At 32.5% G+C, this 24934-nt stretch overlaps 4 protein-coding genes across 7 annotated transcripts in view; 1 reads left to right on the forward strand and 3 right to left on the reverse strand.

The window, feature by feature from the left end:
* LOC114929972 (uncharacterized) overlaps nt 1-5167 on the reverse strand; it is a 40506-nt gene extending 35339 nt beyond the window's left edge. Inside the window, exon 1 of the mRNA XM_029301702.2 lies at nt 4903-5167. The gene's annotated coding sequence lies outside the window, so the exon portion shown is untranslated. The remainder of the gene's footprint in view (nt 1-4902) is intronic.
* A 1505-nt stretch (nt 5168-6672) lies between these two features.
* On the reverse strand, nt 6673-16534 carry LOC114929968 (uncharacterized). 3 transcript variants are annotated; one of them, XR_014926403.1, is made up of 9 exons: nt 15402-16534; nt 12656-12938; nt 11289-12310; nt 10528-10736; nt 9517-10019; nt 8897-9188; nt 8196-8365; nt 7205-7329; nt 6673-6750 (listed from the first exon to the last, which is right to left on the reverse strand). XR_014926403.1 is itself a non-coding variant. In XM_029301698.2 (8 exons), the coding sequence occupies exons 2-8, from the start codon at nt 12746-12748 to the stop codon at nt 7288-7290; spliced, it is 2331 nt and encodes a 776-aa protein (XP_029157531.2). In that variant the 5' UTR covers nt 12749-12938; nt 15146-15256; the 3' UTR covers nt 7266-7287. The 3 variants fall into 3 exon arrangements, 2 of the variants coding, with proteins under 2 accessions (XP_029157531.2, XP_029157529.2); XM_029301698.2 differs by lacking the exons at nt 6673-6750; nt 15402-16534 and adding an exon at nt 15146-15256 and having other exon boundaries at nt 7266-7329; XM_029301696.2 differs by lacking the exons at nt 6673-6750; nt 15402-16534 and adding an exon at nt 13283-13345 and having other exon boundaries at nt 7266-7329.
* On the forward strand, nt 15491-20682 carry Calr (calreticulin). Its single transcript, XM_029301700.2, has 8 exons — nt 15491-15591; nt 17578-17682; nt 17783-17986; nt 18360-18511; nt 18800-19066; nt 19158-19394; nt 19551-19688; nt 19889-20682. The coding sequence occupies exons 1-8, from the start codon at nt 15507-15509 to the stop codon at nt 19904-19906; spliced, it is 1206 nt and encodes a 401-aa protein (XP_029157533.2). The 5' UTR covers nt 15491-15506; the 3' UTR covers nt 19907-20682.
* Nucleotides 20176-24485, reverse strand: LOC114929969 (E3 ubiquitin-protein ligase TRIM23). 2 transcript variants are annotated; one of them, XR_003819349.2, is made up of 7 exons: nt 24031-24485; nt 23264-23824; nt 23082-23190; nt 22488-22861; nt 21822-22190; nt 21318-21582; nt 20176-20994 (listed from the first exon to the last, which is right to left on the reverse strand). XR_003819349.2 is itself a non-coding variant. In XM_029301699.2 (6 exons), the coding sequence occupies exons 1-6, from the start codon at nt 24097-24099 to the stop codon at nt 21424-21426; spliced, it is 1641 nt and encodes a 546-aa protein (XP_029157532.1). In that variant the 5' UTR covers nt 24100-24485; the 3' UTR covers nt 21001-21423. The 2 variants fall into 2 exon arrangements, 1 of the variants encoding a protein (XP_029157532.1); XM_029301699.2 differs by lacking the exon at nt 20176-20994 and having other exon boundaries at nt 21001-21582.
* Nucleotides 24486-24934: the final 449 nt, after the last annotated feature.

A 24934-nucleotide genomic window follows, 5' to 3' on the forward strand; every position in this document is an offset into this window, starting at 1 on the left:
TGGATATTATGTAGATATAATCAATATATATTTATAAAATATTCACAACACAGGCTTTATTTTTAAAAAGTTATGCAATGCCATTTTCTTCCGAACCAGCTGAACCAGTGTCACCGAACAAAAGTACAATATGTTTATATAAAAATAAAGATTCTAAAGAGCTATGAAGGCACATGGATGGTATTTGCATTATAATGATCGAACGGCGTATTTTCTCAATATTCATTGAGAAAACGCGTTTATAAATACGATATGCAGGCATCGATCGAGTGTCGCGACAAAGGGTCGAGGATGCGTGATAAAAATGTCATTTCCAGCCCCTTTCATAGGGGTTGCTCCGAGATGAGGTTTATTGAAGGTCAGGAGTTGACGAACGATCGATTCTCGCGACAAAGAGGCGATAATTAACGATATCGCGAGGACGCGGCTAATTATAATAATAATCGTACGCGACTCTGAATTTTACCTCTGACCCAACCGCGTAACCTTCTCTCTCTCGAAAGGTTATTCATTATTACGGGGTCAACGAATCCATGCCAGAGCTTCGCGAGAATCGATGAAAGCGACACGACGCATCGTTTCACTCTACGTCGCAAATCGCTTCTTTTATATGCCACGTGCTTCGGAAATAAAAGAGAGAGAAAAAAACTTAAAAAAAATAAAAATATTCCTGCAAGCAAGTTTCCGTGCAAATAGCAGAGTTTGTTTTTAAACATCTGTCTCGTATCAGTGAATTGCTATCATAATAAAAATATGAAATAATAATCTGTGTAATGCGTAATTAATACAGAATTATAAAGAGCAAAATATAACTATATAAAAACTGGAATATATAATATTATAATATATAATATTAAATATAATATATAATAATAAAATATACAATTATTTATATAATATATATTTTATATTTTATTATATATATTATATTTTAATTTAAATAGTTAATGGACAATTAATCTGAATATAATATATTGTCTTTTCATCAATGTTAACGAATAGATATATCATCTCCAATTAGCGTTAATATATTGCCATGCACTTAATTGCGTTAGGTACAAATTGAGTTGGCGTTGATTAGCGCTGATTAACGTCGATCTTTCAGCGAAAGGCCGGAACCATTTTCGACCCTCTCGTATGAAATCAACGCACAGCGGGACAACAATAGGACCCATCGAGATCGGTCGAGCATATACTCTTTCAGGTCACAGGTCACGCGCGAGTGAACTTAACGACAAGAGCTTTGCACCACTTTGCAGTCACTTTAAATCCCAAAGAAGCTTTTTAAAAGAGGAAAAAACCGATAGATCACGAATTTTTAAGATCTTAAAAGCACCACACGAAAAAAAATTAGCTACCATTAATCAATTGTAGATGTCCCTATACAGAGTGTATATAACTTGATTTTCTCTCCTTTAGAATATTATATCTGTTCCTTATTCAGGGTGTAAAGCAGACTCAATGAAAAAAATTTCCTGACTTTTTCAGATTTCCCAAAACCAGAAATTAATTTTTTCCCTGACTTTTTAGTATTATTTTTTCCAAATATATAATTTACATATATCTATATGATAAATCAATTAAATGTTCAATCATGAAATCCTTGAGATATTTTTGTCAACAATGAAAAAGTTCGGAAGTTAAAACAAAAATTTCAATCAATTATACAACCTGCATTATGTACGATAATCGAAACAAACATGTCACTATAGACTATTTAAATAATCACTTTTTTTATTTACATTATATCAATTTTTTTAGTTTTATCTCTATTAAACACATTGAAATAAAATAACACGACGATAAAAATATAAATTAACAAACACGCTGTAGATGAATCAATTTTTAACAATACAGAAAATTAGCGTGCTGGGAGTCAAGAAAAAGTTGATATTTATTGAGTAAAAAATGTCAAATTATTGATACAAATGTAGAATAATGTGAAAAAAATCCAGATAAATAATAAAATTTCTTGACTTTTCCCTGACAATTCTAAATTTATAAAATTCCCTGACAATGCCCAGTTTTCCAATTTCCCTGACCGCTAGACCCTGCTATATTACACATAAAATTTAATTATCATGTCTAAATTTTAGCTATGATAGCTAATATTTTTTAATTATAAAATTCTCCGTTAGACTATAGCTAAAATATATTAGTTCCAACTTAAAATAGGGACGGCTAAAATTTAGCTATTTTTTTCGAACGGAGAAAGAAACAGAGCAATCGCCAATAATAAGCTATTAATCCTTCGATTCATTTATGAAATGTTTTTTCCTCGAAGTGTTTTAATATTGGAAATATTCGTATATCAAAGTTTGTTATTTGTCGATGGGATATACAGAATATATATACAAGCATGAGCTTGGATTCGCAATCACACATCCGTCGTTCGATTCAAACCTCGCGGAGAAAGGCCTCGCATTAGGGTCGCCTCCGTAGAAACGGATATTAGAAAACGACTCTATGCACCATGATCTTAAACCTCTCTACGATCACGCCGGCCTCGACGAAACGTGGCTGACAAATCGCGTGAATCGATAACGCGCGTATATTCCGCGACCTCGATTCGCTCACCCAAGGATAGATATCCCCGTGTGTCAAGACCTGACAATGGAGACAATCTCGCGGCTCTAAATGAGAGCTCTGCGACTTTATAAATCCATGTCTATACGCTTTCGCCTAAAATTTATGCCCACGCAAAAATTGCGCGAATTGCTAAATCAAGGATCGAAAGCATTACAATATTCACGTTCACAAACGCGAAAATAATCTCATCGCAATCTTCAAATATTATTTAAAAAAATTTGTTGATTTGATTAAACCTTTTTTTCAACTAAATTACTATTTTAAACATATATGAGTATTTAAGTCAAATATACGTTTTCTGTTAGATTTAATATGTTATATTTAATTTAAATATTTTTATACGTTTAATTAACAAAATAATATTTAGTTGAAAAATTTAATCAAGTTCACCAATTGTTTTTCAGACTATATTTATTTATATTTAATGCATCTCAATTTTGACAATTGAGTAAAATTTTAAATTAAATTTTTGCCCGCCTAAAAATCTCGCGAACTGTTAAATTAGGAACTAAACTCATTCCATTTCAATATCCACGTTCACAAATCCAAAAATAATTTCTTACGATATAATTTATATATTTTTATCCATTTAATGCAAAGATCTCTCAATTTTGATAATTGAATAAAATTTTACAAAATATATGCCCACACAATTATTAAATCAAGGATCGAAATCACTACAATTTCAATACTCACATTTACAAAAATAATATCTTTACGATTTCACAACATTATTCATAAATTTTTATCCTTTTAATGCACCAATTTAAATTTTAACAATTAAATAAAATTTTGCAATAAAAAAAGTATACTTGGTTATAATTAAAAAAACTTTCTAATATAAATTTCTAATTTAAATTATGAAAAAAGTTGATTGAACAAAATTATACGGCTTAAAAACCTTTTACAAAAGTTTTTATATTATAAATTTAAAATTATTAAATCGTTTAGTTTAATTATAAAATCAAAAAATTGTAGAGGGACACTTAAAACAAATCATCAATATTCTCAAAGATATAAAAAAAATAATATTATGTCGCTGACGAGAATAATTTCAGCAGAAATTCAAATTATTTTTCCTGGGTTGTATTTCAAAGCAATATTTTCACACATATTGCGGGCTATTCACCCTGTATCACCGCCCACGCCATTTGCAACTCTCATTGATTATAAAGAACTCCCCTTGCCTCCTCCCTCTCCCTAATAATCGCAATTATACTCATTAACTTCGATCGATAGAAAATTTCATCGACCAGCAAACGCCATGCTAATTGGACGCTGCTCTTTAACATTCAATAGTCGCAAATTTCCATAAGATCTGTAGAATCCACGGAATTCTCTTTATTTATATATACAATCGTTATAATTTTAATAAAAAGTCATGTACAAAGAAAGCTATGGGATCTCTAAGTTTAATTTCCTACCAGCACGACTTAATACATTTAATAAATATATACTTATGATTGCAAAATGAATGTAATTGAAAAGGCGTGTACGTCCAAATCGAATTTTAAATGAGAAACTCTTCTTTAAATATTTCGAATCATCTAAATCTCTATATCGCTTAATTACTTTTACTCACAATCATTATACGTACACTGAAAAAAAAACATTTATTATCTTTACTAAATCTTTCAACTAAATTATTAATATTTAAATATATTAATATTTAAACCGAATATAAATGTTGTTAGATTTAATATGTTACATTTAATTTAAATATTTTTATATGTTCAATTAAAATAATATTTAGTTGAAAGATTTAGTCAAGTTAACAAATTTTTTTTCAGTGTATAAAATGATTGAGACATTCTTCGAAAAGTTTAATAATTAACAAAAAATGTTGAATATATAATAATTTTTCAATAGTGAACGATTCAAAAGACAACTCGACCATTTCGGCGAATTATTCTGCGTCAACGATGCAAATATAGACATAGCTTATTCTTCATCTAGTAATACCTTACTCTTCAAAATGAAGAGAACTCAAGCATATATTTCACGTCAAAATTTTATAAATCCCGCGAAACAAATATGGCGCAGAAAATAAAGTTTATTCCGCGGACAATTTCAAGCGGAACTGTAGGCATCAAAATTCGATGCCCAAAAATTCACGAAAAGACACGGCATATTATTACACATATATATCGAATTCGCGAGCAGAGGAGGAATCATTTCGCTTTTCGGAGACCAGATACAGTCTACACGTAACAAAAATCTCGGTATACACCTGTCCGATTCGATTCGCCCTCGGCCCGCGATTTCACCCACCCATTTCGCCGAAACGGCGTACGTAAAAATCGATCGACTTACCGGAAGAAGAGCGGGGCTGGGGGTTCTAATCTCCCTCGCTGTGCTCTCTCTGTCTTTTCCGGGGAAGAAAGCAACCCAGTCGAACCACCCGGGTCGTGGGATTGATAAAACGCGAGGATTCGGCTCCGAGATATCGTCAGACCGACGCGAACTCGCTCGAGTACGGACGGAGAGTGAGTAACCGCTGGAGAGTCGTGAAGTTAGCCGGAGACCGAAACGCCGCGTGCGCGCGTCGCCGCGTCAATGAAAGCGCGACGCGGCGCACACTTCAGCCTCCTCCGGGCTGCCGTGCACTCCCACGCGCGGGCGACACGCGCGCGGCGTGAAGTTTGCCCAATAGGGGGACAACACGACGGCGGGAGCATGCGAGATCTCGACTCTGTGTTTGCATTTAAATTACTCCGCTGTTAATGATTTTCGTTCGTCTTCGAATTATTTGGGTCGAGCGTAATTAATGTTTGAGAAGATAGAGAGAAATATATGAGAAAATGAAACATAATAAATATGAAAATATTGTAAATACATTTTCACGTATAAGGAATGCGCGTAAAAAATTCAAAAAGTTTTATTTTCTTTTGATATCAGAGATGTTAATTTACCGTGCGCTTTTATGGTAATAACGAAATTTGATTTGAATAACATATTTTTCATTGGTATTAAATTTCTAATGAGAATATGCGTTGCCCCAAATTAAACCCAACGGCGAGAATAATTTTGTCTGTTTGCATTTAAATTAAAATTTTCTGTTTGCAATTAAATTATTATTATATCATTCATTTTAAATAAGTTGTTTAGCTTGAATAATGTTTGTAAAGACAGAAAAAGTAGAAAGAGATCAAATATACATATAATAAAATATAATAATAACTGTGTATAAGTACACTGAGAAAAAAATTTGTTAACTTGACTAAATCTTTCAACTAAATATTATTTTGTTAATTGAACATATAAAAATATTTAAATTAAATATAATATATATACTAAATCTAACAAAACGTATATTTGACTTAGATGCTAATATATATGTTCAATTAACAAGATAGTAATTTCGTTGAAAGATTTAGTCAAGTTAATAAATCTTTTTCAGTATTATAATACAAATAAATAAATATATTTATATAGAAGTGTTGGGTATAAAAAATTGAGAATGTTATTTTCTATTGATATCAAACAGAGATATAAATTTATCTCTGTTGTGAATTATATGATAATAATGAAACTTGATTTATAAATAACATTTATAACTGCTTAAGTTTCTAATGAGAATATGTTGTATGACCACAAATTAAAATCTTACCTTGAAAGAAGAAGATTGATTATCATTTTCGTTTCTTTTTGTTTTTGCGCATATAAAAACAAAGATTAAGTACCAATTAATAAATTTTTCAGGAAATTCTCGAACAAATTTCGCCTATTAAAATCGAGCTAAAACTGCGCTATCTTAATTAAATCGATTAAAAATTAAAGTAAAAACTTTCTTAATATCTCTTGTTTTATTTGTTTGAACTGCAATTTTCATTCTGCAGTTCAAAACAAAATAAAAATATGGGCAATGTGCGAATGATTTTCACAAAGTTTCACAATATTCACACACCGGAAGCGCGAATATATTGCACAGTTAGCTTAGTAATTGCATAAAGGAGAAATCTCAGTTTCGATTTCATTAAGAAAACCGCTATCTACTGATACAAATCCTATCGCGCCAAAAGACTAATTAAAAAAAAAAGATTTTCATTTTCGAATAAAATCACGTTAAGATTATAGTATAAATTTTGTAAATATATAATTTTATTTTCCGATTAATATGTATAATGCGGAAAAGTTAATAATCCTCAATATTGGAAAATGCTGCAATTACGTAATTCGTGCGTTATACGATGTTTTTCACGTTATACGATATAATTAAATGCAAATTTAATACTTCACAGTCTCTATTTTTCCAGATATTAAATTTTTATGTTTAATTCTGTGTTTCGAATTTAAAATGTTATCGATTATAAAAAGTAAACCATAGAAAATAAAATCATAATTAAGCTCACGGAAGAGCATCTTTCAATGTAGTGACTTTATAAATTTTATTCTTTATTGTTAAAGTAAACTTCAATTTTCAATATATAAAAATCTCAAACTATAAAATTTAGTTTAAATAATCAAAACATCGTTTGACATTAAATTATGGATTATTTTAACGAAGAAGCAAATTCAGTTCTTCAATGATAATAAAACTCGATATTTCGTATATAAAGATTTGTATAATATAATAAATAAATAAAAAGATTTTTATTTTAAAAAAGGTACTCACGATTTCGAAGTATCCGTAGATGCTAGATAACTTCAACGAAGAGTCACGTGTGGTGTATCTATTCTCACATAGGCGCGCCAACGTCATCTGTTTTTAATTGTCATTTTCCGCAGCTCACGTATTGTCTGCAAACAAAAAGATTTTAAAAGATTTAAAAGACTTTCGTAAAATTGTCTAAGCAAAGATTTTCTCGGCAAAACGAGTTCGCAGTTATCCATTCGCGTTGTTAATCATTCGTTTCCTTATTCGGTTTCTTATTGCGTCCCCATTGTCCTTGTCGTAACATGCTTTCTCGCCTACCTATCTGCAGATAAGCACGTGTACACACATATCTATGCATTACAACCTGGATACTTCCTAACGGTTCATAAAAGAATTTCCAACCCTTTTCCTTTGACGCATTATGCAAAATCGATGCATGAAAAACTCTTAGCAAACATTATGACGTAGCTTCGTCGTATACGTCATCATGTTCGCTATTTTAAATATTATTACGTCAAAGAATGTGTAATACTTTTATTATGTTAATAATATAGACGTTACTTTATACTTTAACATCAATATCTACTACGATGTAGGCGTGAGACGAATATAATAACCATTCAAGGTTTAGCGGAAACCGTTTTTATATAAAATCCTACGATGTGTCTGTGTATGTGACATAATATTGTTTTTAATAAAACTCGATAATGCATTATCTTGTCATCCGTTACCATCATTCTATGCATAAAAAAAGTCATCGCTATACTTATAAAAAGAAATATAAAAAAAATAGTCAAGTAATCCTTAATTATACAATAACTTAATATCTCCTAATATATAATAATTTAATATGTGAAACTCTACTTTTTTTAGACTTACAGAATTAACAAAAACATTGAAATTTTGCCATTCATTGTACTACTAAGATCTTATTGTGTTATACAATTAATAGAATTGCTTACTAAAATTTGAATTTGATAGAGAATGTGTAATATCGAAAGGCATTAACCTTTTTGGTATCCTGCAACGTCGTGGGAACATAGTGGGCATTGATCGCTTGCGCCATAGTACAGTAGTCACGATACAAGATATATTGATCCTTTAAGCATCGCCTGATCGCCGAAACTCTCTCCCGAAGCACGACATGCTGATCCAGCTTTGATTCCAAGTCGATTACGTCTAGAAAAGGAATATTTTTATCAAAACATGCATCAATAAATCAAGAATATATAATACAAAGAGTATTCGATAATATATTTAAATACACTTGTATTATATAACGCATCTATCTGAATGCGAAATATATTTAATATAATCTTCATGCGGCTGTACGTTGCTAAATCCGTTAGTGGTCTATGTTCTCATTGTTTCGATACAATGCAGATTCTTTCTATTCAATACTAGAATTGCAATTGTCAATGCGTTCACTGTAGCATGACTAACTGCACTTCGCATTCAATCAAATATGTATATAAACATCGCGAAAAAAAAACGAAAAAGCGAAAGAGAGGAGACAATCCAAAAGATTTTTGATTAAAAATAAAAAAAGAAATGAAGAATAAGTAATTCGACAATATAATAATTCGATTTACTTAGAGAAAATGTTAAATAAAATATAAGAGTCTAACTTTTTAATGTATAGATATTCATTGAAATAAAATTGTTTAGGAAAATTAATTTATATAAGTTTTTCTTTTTATGTATACTTACCAGGAGGCTTAAATTCGGCGATCTTCGGAAATTCCAGGGGACTGAAATAGCTTTGAGTAGAATCCAATTTCAGTCTTGAATTCTTTAGTTCCTGAAGATATTTTTGGAGCTCTTCCCGTTCCTGTTGCAGTCGCAGTTCGACAATGCGTTTCCGAAGTCCGTGCATTTGTTTCTCATCAAACCTTAAAGATTTGTCTTCCTTACGACTTCCGGTATTACGAGCTTGCGGTGACTTCGAATTTGTAACTTTAATGCTTTTCTTCTTTTTCTGGCTGTTAAATTTGTGACCATACTAAAAATATAAGAAAAATAATATTAGAGATAATAAAATAATCATTTTTTACTAAACTATATTACATAATTATTGCAAAATAATTTTTTCGTATTAAAAAAATGCGTTAACGACTCATCTCGATCTTTATCATATTATTAAAAGTAACGCAAAAATATTTTTTTGTAAATTATTATTTTTAGATAGGTATATTTACAATTGTAAAACGCGTTGTGTACAAAAATTAAGATAATAGAAAAATACTTCCGAGAAATTAAAATTTTTAAAAATTTGACAATAATTTAATAATTATGCAGAAGACAAAAATACACAATACTATAATACTCACTATTTTATTTTCCGTTAAAGAACGATTTTCGTTTTCTTCTCTTGTTTTCATCTCCTTAATCTCAGATTCGATTTCGCTCTCAGAAGATTTTTTCGACACTTTTTTTGCGTTTTTCGAGCTCGCATGTCTCTTGACCAAATGCATGTCTCTTGACGCATCAAATGCATCTTTGTGCAATTTTCTGAACACTTCTTCTTCGGCGTCCTGGAAAATGCGTTGACCCGAACTTTCTTCGAAAATGTTTTCTTTTCTTGCTTTAATTTTCTCCGATAAATTAGATTTGATTATGTCTTCCTCATCTGCTGCAGGCGGTCCAGTGATATTTATCATTGCGCGTTCTCTTATTTTATTCAATGCTTTCCCGCGCTCTTCCTGCCCGCTTTCTTGCCGAACAGAAGTCATCCTGATCTCCGGTGAGTTTTTCTTCTCGTCTGTCTTCATCACATCACCGACTCCGGTCAACGACTCCGAAAAATCAGATATGTTTTCATCGAAGCTTGTGGCTAAAAAATTCGTCAAATTAACCGCATAATATAAAATAATTTTTTTGGTTGAAAATAAATTTTTGAATCAAAATTTTAAAAATCTTGATAAATTTTTAAGGGTGTCTTCTAATGAGAAAACTGATTTGACACAATTACAAATATTGGTATATTATTAAAAAAGTTAATTTAAATGAATTTTATGAGTATTTCAAAAATATTCTATTAATAAGATAAAAGAAAAAGTAATAATTATGCTTATTAATAAAAAAAAAGATAAATTTTAATTTTAAATATTATATAGAGCATGTAAAATATTATAATATATGAATATATATATAACATTAAGATAAATATTAATTAAAAAGTTAAATTATTAAATATATTTACTATTTTCATTTAAACTAATTTTCTCAAAAAAAATACATATCTCAAAAATAGATTTTCCGATAGTAGCATTCTATCAAATTGGATTGACTCCAATATTGACAATGAAATCAATTTATTTAAAATATATTATTTATTTTACCACTTGGAATGTTCGTTTTGAATGATGGATCTGGTCGATGTTGTTGATAGCGTTTCTTCGAACTGGTGAAGTTTGGCGATTTAATCAAGCGCATGCTCACGTTATCTGAATTCACCTTGCTCTCAAGATCATTGGCATAATTGGATAGATCTAAATTAACTTCGGTTGCGTTTGGTTTGGAATCCATAAATTCAATAACGTGTCTGTCCCTGGAATCAAATATAATACATATAAAACCTTTCCACTTTGAGAATTTAATGGTTTCTCGAGAGTATCGATATTTTTTTCACTTTGCATTCGTGCTTATAATTATAATAAATCACTGATAAGGATCGCGACATATATCACGAGCTATGACCTTTCCTGTCATACATATTACTGTTATCACTGCTCTATATATACATATTACAATATATGTCAAAGAGCAATACAACTATAAAACATGATATTTAAAATAGTTAATATTTATTATTCTTGTTCTTCAAATCTAAAATATAATTATTAATTCATAATTTCTAATAATTAATTAATATTCATGAATTACATTGGGTTAAATTTAAAGTTAAATTCTTTTCCTTTCATTTCATATTTCAATTTTCATAAAAAATAATTAAATTTTGAAATTAGTAATAGACAAATTATTTCTCTTTTGTTTTATTTTATTTTATTTATGAAAAAAATATGTAATACTGTTAAAACTGATAATAAAACTAAATATAAAGTAAAAATAATATCTCTAATGTATCTATTAATTAAGTTACCTGGTGCTCTTGTTATTTTGATGATATTGCTCGAATAACGCCGTGTCGTTTTTCTTTATACTAGATCCTGTTAAATCTATTTTCTTCTTCTCATCGATTATACATTCGCGCTGCGATTGTGATTGCATGGTCGAGCTTGAAACGTCCTCGAAGGTGTCGTTCGCGTATCCGCTTTCAATTGCCAGCTGACTCAAAATCGTCGCAGAAGTGTTTTCAGTTGCCGAATATTTAGAGGAATTTTTGATAGAATTGTCGGTTTTAGTACCTGTCTTAATGCGAGAAAGTTCGGAAATAATTTCACTGCCGTTGTCCACTGTGCCAATCGATTCCTCGATAACGCTATCATCGCGCAAAGACCTTGAACGATCTGAATTTCGATTAGCCGCTTTCGGTATTTTCGCTTTTTCTTCAATCGAACGCTCTCTCGATCTCGGGCCAGCAGAACGCACTTTCAAAGTCTTCTCGTTGGATTTTTCGAGCAATCTCGATTGCTTTGCAATCGACGAATTGCCAGATGACGCTTTTCTCCTAGAATTATCCGATGATATATCGGATTCTCTTCCTTTTTCGTGCTTCGCGGTCGTTCTTGTCTTCTCTTCGCGTCTGGAAGATTTATCGCTGGCCGTGGAAGAGTTTCCACGTGACGTTTTCGAGCGTGAGAGTGATTTCGACGAAATCATCGAGTCATCGAGTACGCTTTCGATCGAGCTGTTCTCTTGGATACTCGTTACGTCCGAGATGAGACTTTCTTGCTTTCCTGCGGAACGCTGCGATTTGTCTTTCGACGGAATCGTGACATCAGGATCGGCCTCGTCGACGTCTTCGATGAAAGGTTCCGGACTCATCTTGTCCGGCGTTGATTTTTTACTCTCCGATGAAAGTTTCGTTTCCTCCGCGCGTCCTTTGACTCGCATATCTGGTATCTTTATGTCGAGCTTAAGCTTCCTCGACGATTTCTTCGATTCTGTCGAGATTTTTTCCGAAGGAATTATCGAGACGCTACTTATCGAGCTATCCGTATCCTAATTAAAAAATGTTGCATTAGTGTCATGTATATTTAACATCACTATTTTGTAAAAATGCTCATTTTAATTTCCAGAAACACAAAGTTTTATCATTAAAAATTTTTAATTTTAATCTCTATAAAAGCTGCCATTATAATCAAATATTCGAATATGTATTTATTATCTTCCTCCATCTTAAATATAAAATAAATAATAAAAAAATTTTACTAAAGATATACTTAAAAATAAACTTAAAGAGATTAAAATATAATTTTTGCAAGCTTTTAAAACTTCTCGAAATTTCTGTTTAATAAACATAAATTTTTTAATTCTTCTACTTTCTTATTTTTAAGGAATACTTACTTTTTGACGATTCCATTCGTCACGTTTTATTTTGTATTTTTCCTCGATTTCTTTCAAACGTGCCAACGCGGCATTCGCTTTCGAGGAGAGCATTTTTTTCTTTTTTCAGCTTTGTATGTTCAGTCGCTAAATTTAGCCAGCGAATTCCTGGCTTGACTTCTGTGTCACTTGTAAATTTCAATTATTCGCCAATTAGAAAAAGGAGGTTTTGTTTTCAAGTGAGTCACGAAATAGATTGTTCAGCTCGTTCTCCGGCGAGTTTACCTTTTCGTTACCAAGCAACCTGTAGATAACAATACAATACATATACTGTAACTGGAACTAATATGAATACATTATAGATTAGAATACTATCAACGGTGCTTTTGACATAATTATTAATGACATCTCGATAATAATCATCAGTAATTGAAGTTGCACATAAAATATATTTATGGATACGAGTTTAGAAAATGCTCCAATGTATCTTGCGAGGTTATCCTCCTTGAGTCAGAACAGATATTACAAATTAAAGCACAACAATCATATCTTATAGTTGATAAATGCATAGAAACATACGATTGAAAAATGACAGATCTTAATTAATGAGAATTTACAAAAGTATAAATAAAAATAATCAAACATTACCTACGATCTACGATTTCACTTTTCTGTCCGCTCAATTCAAAATGATCCAGTGGTACCAACCGCTTAATTGCACTCGAACGTGATTGGTCCTTACTTTTAGAACCAACGAATTAATACTCTACGTTGATTCGTCGGTTCTAAAAGAAAGAACCAATCACGTTCGAGTGCAACTAAGCGGTTAGGTCGGCTGAATACGACGCAAATAATGTTATGAAATTATTTTTATTAGAAATTAACAGAAATTAATTAAGAGATAATTAGGACTCTTCATAAAAATATTTTTGAAAATATACCTGATAATAATGACGTGACAACCGATCAGCTGTTCATATAAATCTCATGTAAATCCGACTCTGCTGAACACGACCATATAAATATGTCATTAAATTATTTTTATTCGAAATTAATAGGAATTAATTAATAGATAAGTAGGATTCTAATCATGAAATTGCTTTGAAAATGCACCTGATAATAATGACGTGACAGCCGATCAGCTGTTCGTGTAAATCCGACTTTGCTGAACGCGACCATATGTCATTAAATTATTTTTATTAGAGATTAACAGAAATTAATTAAGAGATAATTAGGACTCTTCATAAAAACGTTTTGAAAATATACCTGATAATAATGACGTGACAACCGATCAGCTGTTCATGTAAATCCGACTCTGTTGAACACGACCATATAATATGTCATTAAATTATTTTTATTCGAAATTAATAGAAATTAATTAAGAGATAAGTAGGATTCTAATCATGAAATCGCTTTGAAAATGCACCTGATAATAACGACGTGACAGCCGATCAGCTGTTCATGTAAATTCGACTCTGCTGAACGCGACCATATAATGTCATTAAATTATTTTTATTAGAAATTAACAGAATTTAATTAAGAGATAATTAGGATTTTTCATGAAATCGCTTTGAAAATGCACCTGATAATAACGACGTGACAGCCGATCAGCTGTTCATGTAAATTCGACTTTGCTGAACGCGACCATATAATGTCATTAAATTTTTTTTATTAGAAATTAACAGAAATTAATTAAGAAATAATTAGGATTTTTCATGAAATCGCTTTGAAAATGTACCTGATAATAATGACGTGACAACCGATCAGCTATTCACGTAATTAAATTATTTTTATTCGAAATTAATAAGAATTAGTTAAGAAATAAGTAGGATACTAATCATGAAATAGCTTTGAAAATGCACCTGATAATAATGAATAATGTGCAGCCGGAACAGCTGTTCATGTAAATTTGACTCTGCTGAACGCGACCATACAATGTCATTAAATTATTTTTATTAGAAATTAATAAAAATTAATTAAGAGATAATTAGGACTTTTCATAAAATCGCTTTGAAAATGTACCTGATAATAATGAATAATGTGCAGCCGAACAGCTGTTCATGTAAATTTGACTCTGCTGAACGCGAGCACATGTAATGTAATGAAATTATTTTTATTAGAAATTAACAGAAATTAATTAAGAGATAATTAGGACTTTTCATAAAATCGCTTTGAAAATGTACCTGATAATAATGACGTGACAACCGATCAGCTATTCACGTAAATCTCATGTAAATCCAACTGCTGAACACGACGATATGTCATTAAATTATTTTTATTCAAAATTAATAGGAATTAGTTAAGAAATAAATAGGATACTAATCATGAAATAGCTTTGAAAATGCACCTGATAATAATGAATAATGTGCAGCCGAACAGCTGTTCATGTAAATTTGACTCTGCTGAACGCGAGTACATGTAATGTCATGAAATTATTTTTATTCGAAATTAATAGGAATTAGTTAAGAAATAAGATAGAATACTAATCATGAAATCGCTTTGAAAATGCACCTGATAATAACGACACGGGCATCCGATCAGCTGTTCATGTAAATCCGACCTTCCTCGAGAGCTGCCATATCGACGACAGATAATCGAGCCGCGATAAGATAGTTAGACGACACGAGGTTATGTGCGACGCGGCACGACGCGGACTGTCGCCACGGTGTGGCGCAACGTCGGCAGAGCGTGGTCGGCGCTGATTGGCTGGCGCGCGCCAGCCAATCAGCGCGTTCCATCTGTCTAGCCCGATGGCCGCTAAACTCACCAACCACGTCCGCCGAGGGAACACTATCGGCCAGTTCGTCGTGGTGGCAGGTGCCTGTTTCGTTGTCGTCTCTTCGGGATCACGTCGTCCTGTCGGCGTCCGAATATGCGGTCTCCCTGTGCGTTCGTCGTACTCCTAGTGGTCGCCCTTGCTGCGGCAGAGATTTACCTGGACGAAAAGTTCAGCGATGGTGAGTAAACGAGGATCGAAATCGTCGAGTTGAAAATCGCGAAAAAAAAAGAGAAATACCGACCCGGCCGCTTCCTCCTCTGCCACGAGGCCGTGTCTTTCGATCTCCTCTCACGGGATACGGAACCACACCCTCGCTCGTACGTCGTCATCCTCTCGTCCGGAAGAAACGGGAGGACGAGGGATATCGAATATTCTTCGTACGCGTGTCATCCTGTCGCAGGGGACTCGAGGACGCGGCCTCTCCTTGGTAACCGCACGCCCTTTCGCGGCTCTCTTGTCGTCTCGGTCTGCATCTGTCATCCTTAGGACGTGCAGGACGAGCCGACCGCGATCGGAGCGAATCATTCATTACGTACGAACATATATTCGGCTTTTATATATAGATATGTATATAGATATATATATTATATGTCGTGCCTTGTAACTTTGCTGAAGCGGTATCGGCCATATGCGCCACGACGCGTCGAGGGTGGGAGAGAGAGAGATAGAGAGAGATAAAGAAGACCGACACGCAGTCGGAAGTGGTCTCTCGTGGCAATCGTCGTGCTAGCGCGGCATCCCGTCCATCGCCATCAGCGCCGACATGACGCTGCCAGATCGATCCGTGGATCCTGAACCCTCGAACCTTCTGCTGAAGGACGTGACGGAAGGATCGCGATTGTCACCTCTTGTAGAGAGAGAGAGATAGATAGAGAGACGAGATTTCGATGCCGGGAATGCAAAAAATCACTTTTCTCCTGGACCGGTCAATTCTGCGTTCTCATCCTGCATTTCCTTTCTCCGCTTCTGAGAGATCCTCGTCTAAAGCTGACTCCTTTTCGAAGATTCTCGACGAACGGATCTTCCGACTGACGTGGATGTTTTTCCCGTTAACATTCAGATTTCAGAGGCTGTCCCCGGCAAGACGGGAATTATCTCGACGTTCCTTCTTTAACTGTACGCGTCTGTCTCACCTGAAATGCACAAAGCGTAAAAAGCATACGTGTGACAGACCTTGGTTCTTTTTTAGCTACATTTTTTTTTCTTCACACTCCGCGCTTATGTAAAACGGAGTAAGAAATGGATACTCGGACGTTGGATATGAGAACAAGGCAAGAGCTGTAAACAAGCAACTTATACAATATTTATTCGATGACGGTGGAATGCGGCGATTAGTTTTATTTTTCTTTATTTTTTTGCATAGAAATTTTGCCGAAATTGCCGACGAGAGAGGAAGAGAGATAAAGCATTATCTTTCTCTTTTTTTCTACTGGTACAGTTATATATCGTCGCCTTTTTAATTAATTTTTAACCGGTTCTTGCTTCCTCTTCGGAAACGCAACAAGAATTGATTTTATTATTTATATATACGTTGCATATTTTTATGTATTTTATATATATATGATATATTTTTATTTTGTATTTTATTATTCAAATATATTTTTTATATTGTATTGCAAATATTATTGTTTTACATTTATTATTTTTCAGCTGGATCGCAGAATTTCGCGAAACAATTGTGATTTTTCGTACACAGAAATCGCGCAAATAATCACGAATAATATATTTAATACGAATTAATTAAGGATCATTGAGATTGAAATAATATACTGCCTGATAAATATAATATTCAAAATTAAATTTTTCTAATAAGTTTTGATTTTGTTGATTGATAATTGATGAATTAATAAAATTATCTTGTTATTCAGATTTAATATCTTAAGCTCAATAAATAATAATTTAGAATTTTATTAATAATATATATCATATATAAAATACAAAATAAAAGTATATAAATATAAAATACATAAAAATATGCAATGTGTACATAAATAAAAAATAAATAAATACAAAAAAATATATAACATATAAATATAAAAAACATAAAATATATAAAATCACAATAGTAATATATATATATATATATATATATATATATATATCTTGTAATGTTACATCTTTTATGTATGTATATTATGTCACAGAGAAACTATTTACATTTCAGATTCATGGGAGAAGACCTGGGTCTACTCCGAGCATCCAGATAAGGAATTTGGAAAATTTGTTTTAACTCATGGAAAGTTCTGGAATGAACGAGAAAATGATCTAGGTATTTCTAAGAATACATGTATAATACGTGAATCATTTATGAAATATAAAATTTTGTTCATTCACATTTTTCATTTTTTTTTTTTTCAAATTTTTCTCAGGTATTCAGACATCACAGGATGCAAGGTTTTATGCTCTTAGTAAAAAATTCAAGCCATTTAGCAACAAGGATAAGACCCTTGTCATTCAATTCACTGTTAAACATGAGCAAAACATAGACTGTGGTGGTGGATATCTCAAAGTATTTGATTGCTCACTCGATCAGAAAGGTCTGCATGGAGAAAGTCCATACCACATTATGTTTGGTAAGTTTTCTTATCAGAATATTATCAATAACGAACTCGTAATTACTGATAACGATCCCGAGCCTAGAGTCACTAATCATACCAGTGTATGGTGAGTGCTAGAGGACCTCGGATAACAATATTCTTTGATATGCCCTGTGTATAGCAATTATGCATATTGCAGGCACCAGATAAGATACATATATTATAAATTAATCAGCTTAAATAAAATTTAACCCAGTTTGCTTATTTTGTAAAATAAGTGATTTAAAAAAATAATTATTTTAGAAATTTATATCTATGGTTATTAAAATTTAAACTTTTATATATTTATACATTTTAATTAATTTAAAATTATATAAATTTTGACTATGCAATATCTGTTTCTCTGTAGGACCTGACATTTGTGGACCAGGAATCAAAAAAGTGCATGCCATCTTTAGCTATAAAGGCAAAAATCTTTTAATTAATAAGGAAATTCGCTGCAAGGATGATATCTACACACATTTGTACACATTGATTGTTAAACCCGATAATACGTACAAGGTAAATACTTCACTACTAAAAAATTCGGATCATATTATAATATGTACACACACGAATTATCATGTCGAGCCTAGAGTCTCTTGTCTTTCTAACTACCATGGAAGACAAGAGCTAAAGGACCTCGTAAAGCGAAGATTATCTTGTTTTGTTTCTTGTACACGAACGATATGACTCGACGTGCACATACGACAAAGATCAACATGTCAATATTATCGTCAAGTTTTGTTTAAGAGCTATTACCAGAATATTTGTTCAATTCGATAATACCTCAACGAAATAATTCTTCAGGTACTCATCGATAACGAGGAAGTAGAGTCTGGCGAATTGGAAGCAGACTGGAATTTCCTGCCTCCAAAGAAGATCAAGGATCCATCTCAATCTAAGCCTGCAGATTGGGATGATAAGATAAGCATCGACGATCCGGAAGATAAAAAGCCCGAAGATTGGGACAAACCCGAGCACATTCCTGATCCTGAAGCTGTCAAACCTGAAGATTGGGATGACGAAATGGATGGCGAATGGGAAGCACCCATGATCGATAATCCTGACTACAAGGTATATTGAAATTAACATATATTTAAAATTTTATCTGATACTTTGTAATTGCTTCTAAAATTATGCCAATATATTAATTTAATTTTTCTAGGGCGAATGGAAACCGAAACAAATCGACAATCCCAATTATAAGGGACCATGGATTCATCCCGAAATCGATAATCCTGAATATACGCCTGATTCCGAGCTATACAAGCGTGATGAGATCTGCGCTGTTGGCTTTGATCTGTGGCAGGTCAAATCTGGTACTATTTTCGATAATGTTCTAATCACCGATGATCCGGAAATTGCGCGTAAATTCGGAGAGGAAGTTTGGAAACCTACTTTGGTAAGCATTCGATTCTTGTTATCAGAATATACTTTTCTTTTAGCTATCTTATTATATATGTATATAACTAATAATTGATTCAGCGCATAGCAATATTTAAGTTTTTATGATCTAAATAATAATTGAAAAATAATTTGTCTATTTTAAAAATTATAGGAAGGCGAAAAGAAAATGAAGGAAGCGCAAGACGAAGAGGAAAGAAAGCAAAGGGATAAAGAAGTAAAAGAAAGCGAAACCAAGGATGATGAAGATGACGAGGATGAAGAAGAAGAGAACGTTGTACCAGATACTGAAGTAAGTACCTACAGATTTAAACTTATATATCTTATTTTAATAAGATTTTATAGAAGTTTGCACATATGATGTTTACATTTTTTTCTGACATCTACTGATGATAAATATTGGAATTCCTCGTTTCTGAATGCACTCAATCTGACAAATCTATTGCTTGCGATACTATCTCAATTATACTAACAGATTTTCTCTCTTTACAGGAACATGACGAGTTGTAAATATAAATAAATGTGTCGCGCGTGGACATAAACACACACAACAGACTGTATTCCAGGAGCTTTGTGGCCGCGACACGAATTAATTCTTCACAGGCACAAAATTGTAATCTAAAAACATTGCAATAGCGAAGAGAACAGGATAATAGCCTCGTCGATTCTGTCGTCCGCCATATTGTCCACGAGGACGTCACATTAAATTCGGTTTTAAGTATCAAAATAAAGTCTCGCCCAATTTTTCCAACATTTCAGTAATTATTTTGGCCTTCATATTATAATGCCTAAACATTTTTAATCGCCTGATATAATTCAGTTCATTCGAGTGCGAATTATCCTGAATCATAACATGTAAGCATGAATCGTGTAAGCATAGATCGAGTGATTGATATTTCCACGAGATACACCGGCTGTGGAATAAAAGAAAAAGAATATTAAAAATTAGAAAAAGAGAAATAAGAGGAGAGTCATCTAGCCTGTGCAACCATCGGCGCAGCTCCACAAAAGACTCTAAGTTGTTCCGTTTTTGTTTGTCAAGTGTTTTATATACATTAAAAGATAATTCAGATGTAATTTAAATAATAATGCTATAGTATAATATATAATTATTATTTTAATTTCTTCGTACGGTGTAATTATAAAAAAACTTGTTCCAATTATAAAAAAAAAAAAGCATAAGAATGAATGTGTGCAAACATGACTGAATGATAATTGGTACGATGTATCAAAAGCAACACAATACAATAACCCATGTAATAAAATAAATAAGACTTTTCTAGATATGTGGTCAGAATTTATTTTCATGGGTCCTAAACATTCCTTTCAATCAAATTAATCTAATCCATCCTTATTGTCTATAGGAATGTGTACAAATCAACTATATAAATTGCTTCTAATTTCGTTTTTATATATACATACATATACATGTTATTTTGTAGTATTGTGTTTTAAATACAGTTAAATCTTATAGTTCAACTTTTGTGTTGGAAAATAAAGCGATATTGATATTTGAAACTATTTTGGGATATAAGCATTATTTCTTTTTGGTATAACGCAACTTGAAAGAGCAGATTTACCTCGTACATTGACGAAATCTACAGTAATATATATATATATATATATATATGTATTAAATATAATATATTAGATATATTAAGCTTGTATTTGTATCCACGCTCACAGAGCGTACAAAAGAAAAATTTTTTATTTGTATAATTTATATGAATAAATTAAAAAAGAAAAAAATTAACACACAATAAAAGGAACAAGTATGTCGGCATAAAAAATGGTTGATTTTCTTTCTTCGATAATTCTTCACACATCAATAGAATCTATTTTATGAAGCAATAATTTATAGAAAATAAATCATTTTTTACACTGACTACACGAATACCTTTCTTGCGCGATTTCTATTTACCTAATTTCAGTTCAGTTTGATCTGTCCCTATGTGGAAGCCACATAAGTAAACATGTTCCTTCGACTTCTTACTCTTATATAGTTCCATACAAAAAACAAGAACACTCTATACGCATTGTGTCAAAAGCCAATCGAGACCCTGCAGAGTACCACTGGCATTAGTAACTAAAGATGAACCCTGAATATGCCATACTCTGGCACAGCAAAGTTTATGCAAACCAAATATATCAACTAGCTCCTCAACGCTTGCACAACCTGCTATATCCTGTAAAAATATATATTTGCCTAAAATTACACTATACAATCTAAATTAATTATAAAGTGTATAAAATCGAGTTAACAAATTATAAACTTAATATAATCCAAATGTCATCATTGCATATATAAATATATAAAAAATATTTCATCGAAAAATTAAATACAATAATACAATCTACATAAATGAAACAATTTACATAAATATAATAATTTAAATATATATAAATGAGTAAAGGTTACATTTACCTGTTTATTAGCGTAAATTAAAAGTAGAGCATCCTTCAGTTCTCGTTCATAAAGTATCTTCGATAATTCATTCTGTGCTTCTTCAAAACGAGACCTATCACTGGCATCGACTACAAAAATGACAGCTTGTGTATTATGGTAATAATGTTTCCACAGTGGCCTGAATTTCTGATGGCCGCTGACGTCCCAGAGAGTAAACACGAGATTCATATATTCTAAGCTCTCGACATTGAAGCCGATAGTGGGAATCGGTGGACTTGACAACGTGACACCACGCATGGCGGATAGAATACTTGTTTTTCCCGCCCCGTCCAGTCCTAAGATCACTACTCGCATATCGATCTTTGTTCCAATATGTATTCTATTATCCTATAACAAAAGAGTGCGTTAGAATAAAAAAAAATTTTTTTAAGATAATAAACGAAGCAAATCATATAATCATATAATTAGATCATTACAATTATAATTGAAATAGTTTACTTTAAATAGTTTGCAAATAAAAGAGATCAATATAAAAATTTATTGTTATTGTAATTGCTTTATCAATTTTACTCTGAATCAACTTATTCCATATTAAAGAACATCTTAATATAGTTGAAACAATTGAACAAGAAATTAATTATAATTCATCAAACATCGTTTATCACTTTAGAAACATTAACAAACCCTGCTAAATATAATTGGTATGGAGGACTCGGGGCTGAGAAAATCTGGTCCTAATTGCGCGTAATGCTGTTGCTGCTGCTCCAAAGTCGCCAGAACCTCCTTGACTTTTTCTGAATTACTCAATAATTTCCAGTCTTCGGAATCGAGTATGCTCTCGCATTGAATACACACACCGGCTACATGCGACCTCGTGGTTGTGAGATCTTTCTGTTGCTGTCTCAGGGCGCACAATCTACCACGAGTCTCTGTCTCAATGTACGCCATCGCTGTTTTCTCCTGTTCGGCCAGAACGGTTCGTAGTTCCTCAAAATGATACCGCACTCTCCTCCTCGCGTCTTCTATTGCCCAGCCTTCCAATTCTTCAATCACTATTTCTAAAAATATAAATGAAAGATATATGAAGACAAAAATTCCTTATTAACCCTTATTTTCTACTTGAATCTTTGTATTTATATTACTTTTTCATTTTATTATTGAATAAACAAAGTATAGAAAATAAATACATATGATAAAGATTTATATACATCCACAAGATAAAGATTTATATTTTCTTTTGCAATTTTAAGAGAAACATTCAATAATAAAAAAACCCACCTATTTTGTGGGCAGTGTCTCTCATGCTTTCCATAAATTGTGTCATTTTCTGCAACGCTCCAATAATGGACTTCCTGATGTTCTCGGCCTCCTCCTTTACTAATGCCGGCTATCATTCAAAGAATAAAAAAATTGTACCAATGTATATAAACTGAGAAGTTAACTGTTATAAATAAAGTCACCTTGTGTGTGCTGTGTTTGCCATACTCTTTACACAAGTAACACATCAAGGAATTATGACAGCCTTCTTGGGTGCACGTAAACTCTGCCACATGTTCCATGTGTATCGAACAGCGAGGCTTCTCACGTGGCTTCTCTGACAATGGCACTCGTCTGTGTTTGCCTAATGTTTTAGACGAGTGTGTGGCGGTGTCGCACGTCTCACACAGATGCGTGGCACAAACTGTGCAGTAGAGAACAGCTGTGTGAGCTTCATCTTCATCGCACAACTGATTTGACTGATGCCTCTCACGTTCCAGCACCACCGTCTTGTCACTATTGGATTGCTCTAGTCTTTCGAGCAGCTCGATAAGAGCAAAGTTCTTCTTCAGACTGTAGACACTGTTCTCATGGATAGCAGTAGGTTGTCGATCAAAAGGGCACAGCAGAAACTGTTGATCTTGCATGCAATTTCTCAATCGTAACAGACAAGCGTGGCACACTGTGTGTCCACAGTGCAGTAAACGTGGTACTTTCACACCATCCACGCTGAAAACTTCTTCGCAGACACGACATTCCAGCACCTGAAGCAATCAGATACATTTTATGAACAAAAAAATAAGACAAGATTTAATATTAAATTTGACAACTAAATATTTGACAAGCTTGATCAATTTAAATGTTGCTATTGGTGCTAAAATATATCTAATGCATCTCTCTGCTAAATTTCTCAACTAATTTATTGTAATGTTGTATTAATATTGTCCTAAAATAAATAAATATCTCTTACATTCGATTTAGGCGCCGTTTTCAGCGAATGCTTTAGATATTTACTCAATTGATTGGCGTCCTCGCTCATTATGCGATAATTTAGATTTCCTTCCGCCTTTCACCTAGAAATCTAGTTGCAGTTTTCACAATTCGAGCACAACTGACGGAGGTTAACTTTAAATAGCAAAATTGGCTCTGCGTGAAAGGGGGTTTAAATCATTTAAATCATGCTGAAACCGCAGAATGGCGCAGAAAAACTATACACATAAGAATGACACTGCATGTTATTTTGTATGCTATTCTTGAGCGTTTCTCTCCGCGCTTTCATTCCTATTTAACTCCTTTTACAGTTATAATTTTTGTGAATAATCATAGAATTTTTATACGCTTTATTTTTATTTTTAATTGGTTATCTCATCTTCGAGTTCCAGCAACAACTCTCCTCTTCTAGTTATCTTTATCGATCCGGTTCATACACAAGCGAGAAAGAGATACTTTTCTCAGCTGGGACGTAGCCAATCAGAGTGCTCGACTTCGCGAACAGGAAGCTTATGATTGGTTTCGAATGCGCGTCTTATTTTATTAGCGTCAGCATGAAAATGCACCTTTATATTTTTTGAAAATATTTACAGAAAGAAATATATATATATATATATATATTTTTTTTTTCTGTAAATATTTTCAAAAAATTGTTTTCTTATCAAGAATATGTGTATCATTTACACATGTGGGCGAAAATATTTTAATAATAGCATATACGTATTTATAAATTTAAAAAAATACAATTTTTATACAATTTTTCGCAAAAAAAATCAGCTATTATAATAGGTCTGTTCGTTTTGGCTACACTATATGGCCACACACTAGTTCAGAGATTTTTTTTTTGCTCCACATTGGAAGGAAAATCTATACATACACGTATA

The sequence above is a fragment of the Nylanderia fulva genome, unplaced genomic scaffold (genome assembly GCF_048542155.1).
Source record: "Nylanderia fulva isolate GAGA-0341 unplaced genomic scaffold, ASM4854215v1 Scaffold9, whole genome shotgun sequence".
NCBI lineage: Eukaryota > Metazoa > Arthropoda > Insecta > Hymenoptera > Formicidae > Nylanderia > Nylanderia fulva.

Excerpts from the sequence above, each read along its gene's own strand:
- LOC114929968 (XM_029301698.2), bottom strand. The coding sequence starts at position 12,748 with ATGCTCTCCTCGAAAGCGAATGCCGCGTTGGCACGTTTGAAAGAAATC. Across the intron at positions 10,020-10,527 it reads CAAAACGAACATTCCAAGTG|CCACAAGCTTCGATGAAAAC; the intron begins GTAAAATAAATA and ends CGAATTTTTTAG. Across the intron at positions 9,189-9,516 it reads CTTTAACGGAAAATAAAATA|TATGGTCACAAATTTAACAG; the intron begins GTGAGTATTATA and ends TTATATTTTTAG.
- Calr (XM_029301700.2), top strand. The coding sequence starts at position 15,507 with ATGCGGTCTCCCTGTGCGTTCGTCGTACTCCTAGTGGTCGCCCTTGCT. Across the intron at positions 17,987-18,359 it reads TCCATACCACATTATGTTTG|GACCTGACATTTGTGGACCA; the intron begins GTAAGTTTTCTT and ends GTTTCTCTGTAG. Across the intron at positions 18,512-18,799 it reads AACCCGATAATACGTACAAG|GTACTCATCGATAACGAGGA; the intron begins GTAAATACTTCA and ends ATAATTCTTCAG.
- LOC114929969 (XM_029301699.2), bottom strand. The coding sequence starts at position 24,099 with ATGAGCGAGGACGCCAATCAATTGAGTAAATATCTAAAGCATTCGCTG. Across the intron at positions 23,825-24,030 it reads AAACGGCGCCTAAATCGAAT|GTGCTGGAATGTCGTGTCTG; the intron begins GTAAGAGATATT and ends TGATTGCTTCAG. Across the intron at positions 22,191-22,487 it reads TACCAATTATATTTAGCAGG|GATAATAGAATACATATTGG; the intron begins GTTTGTTAATGT and ends CTTTTGTTATAG.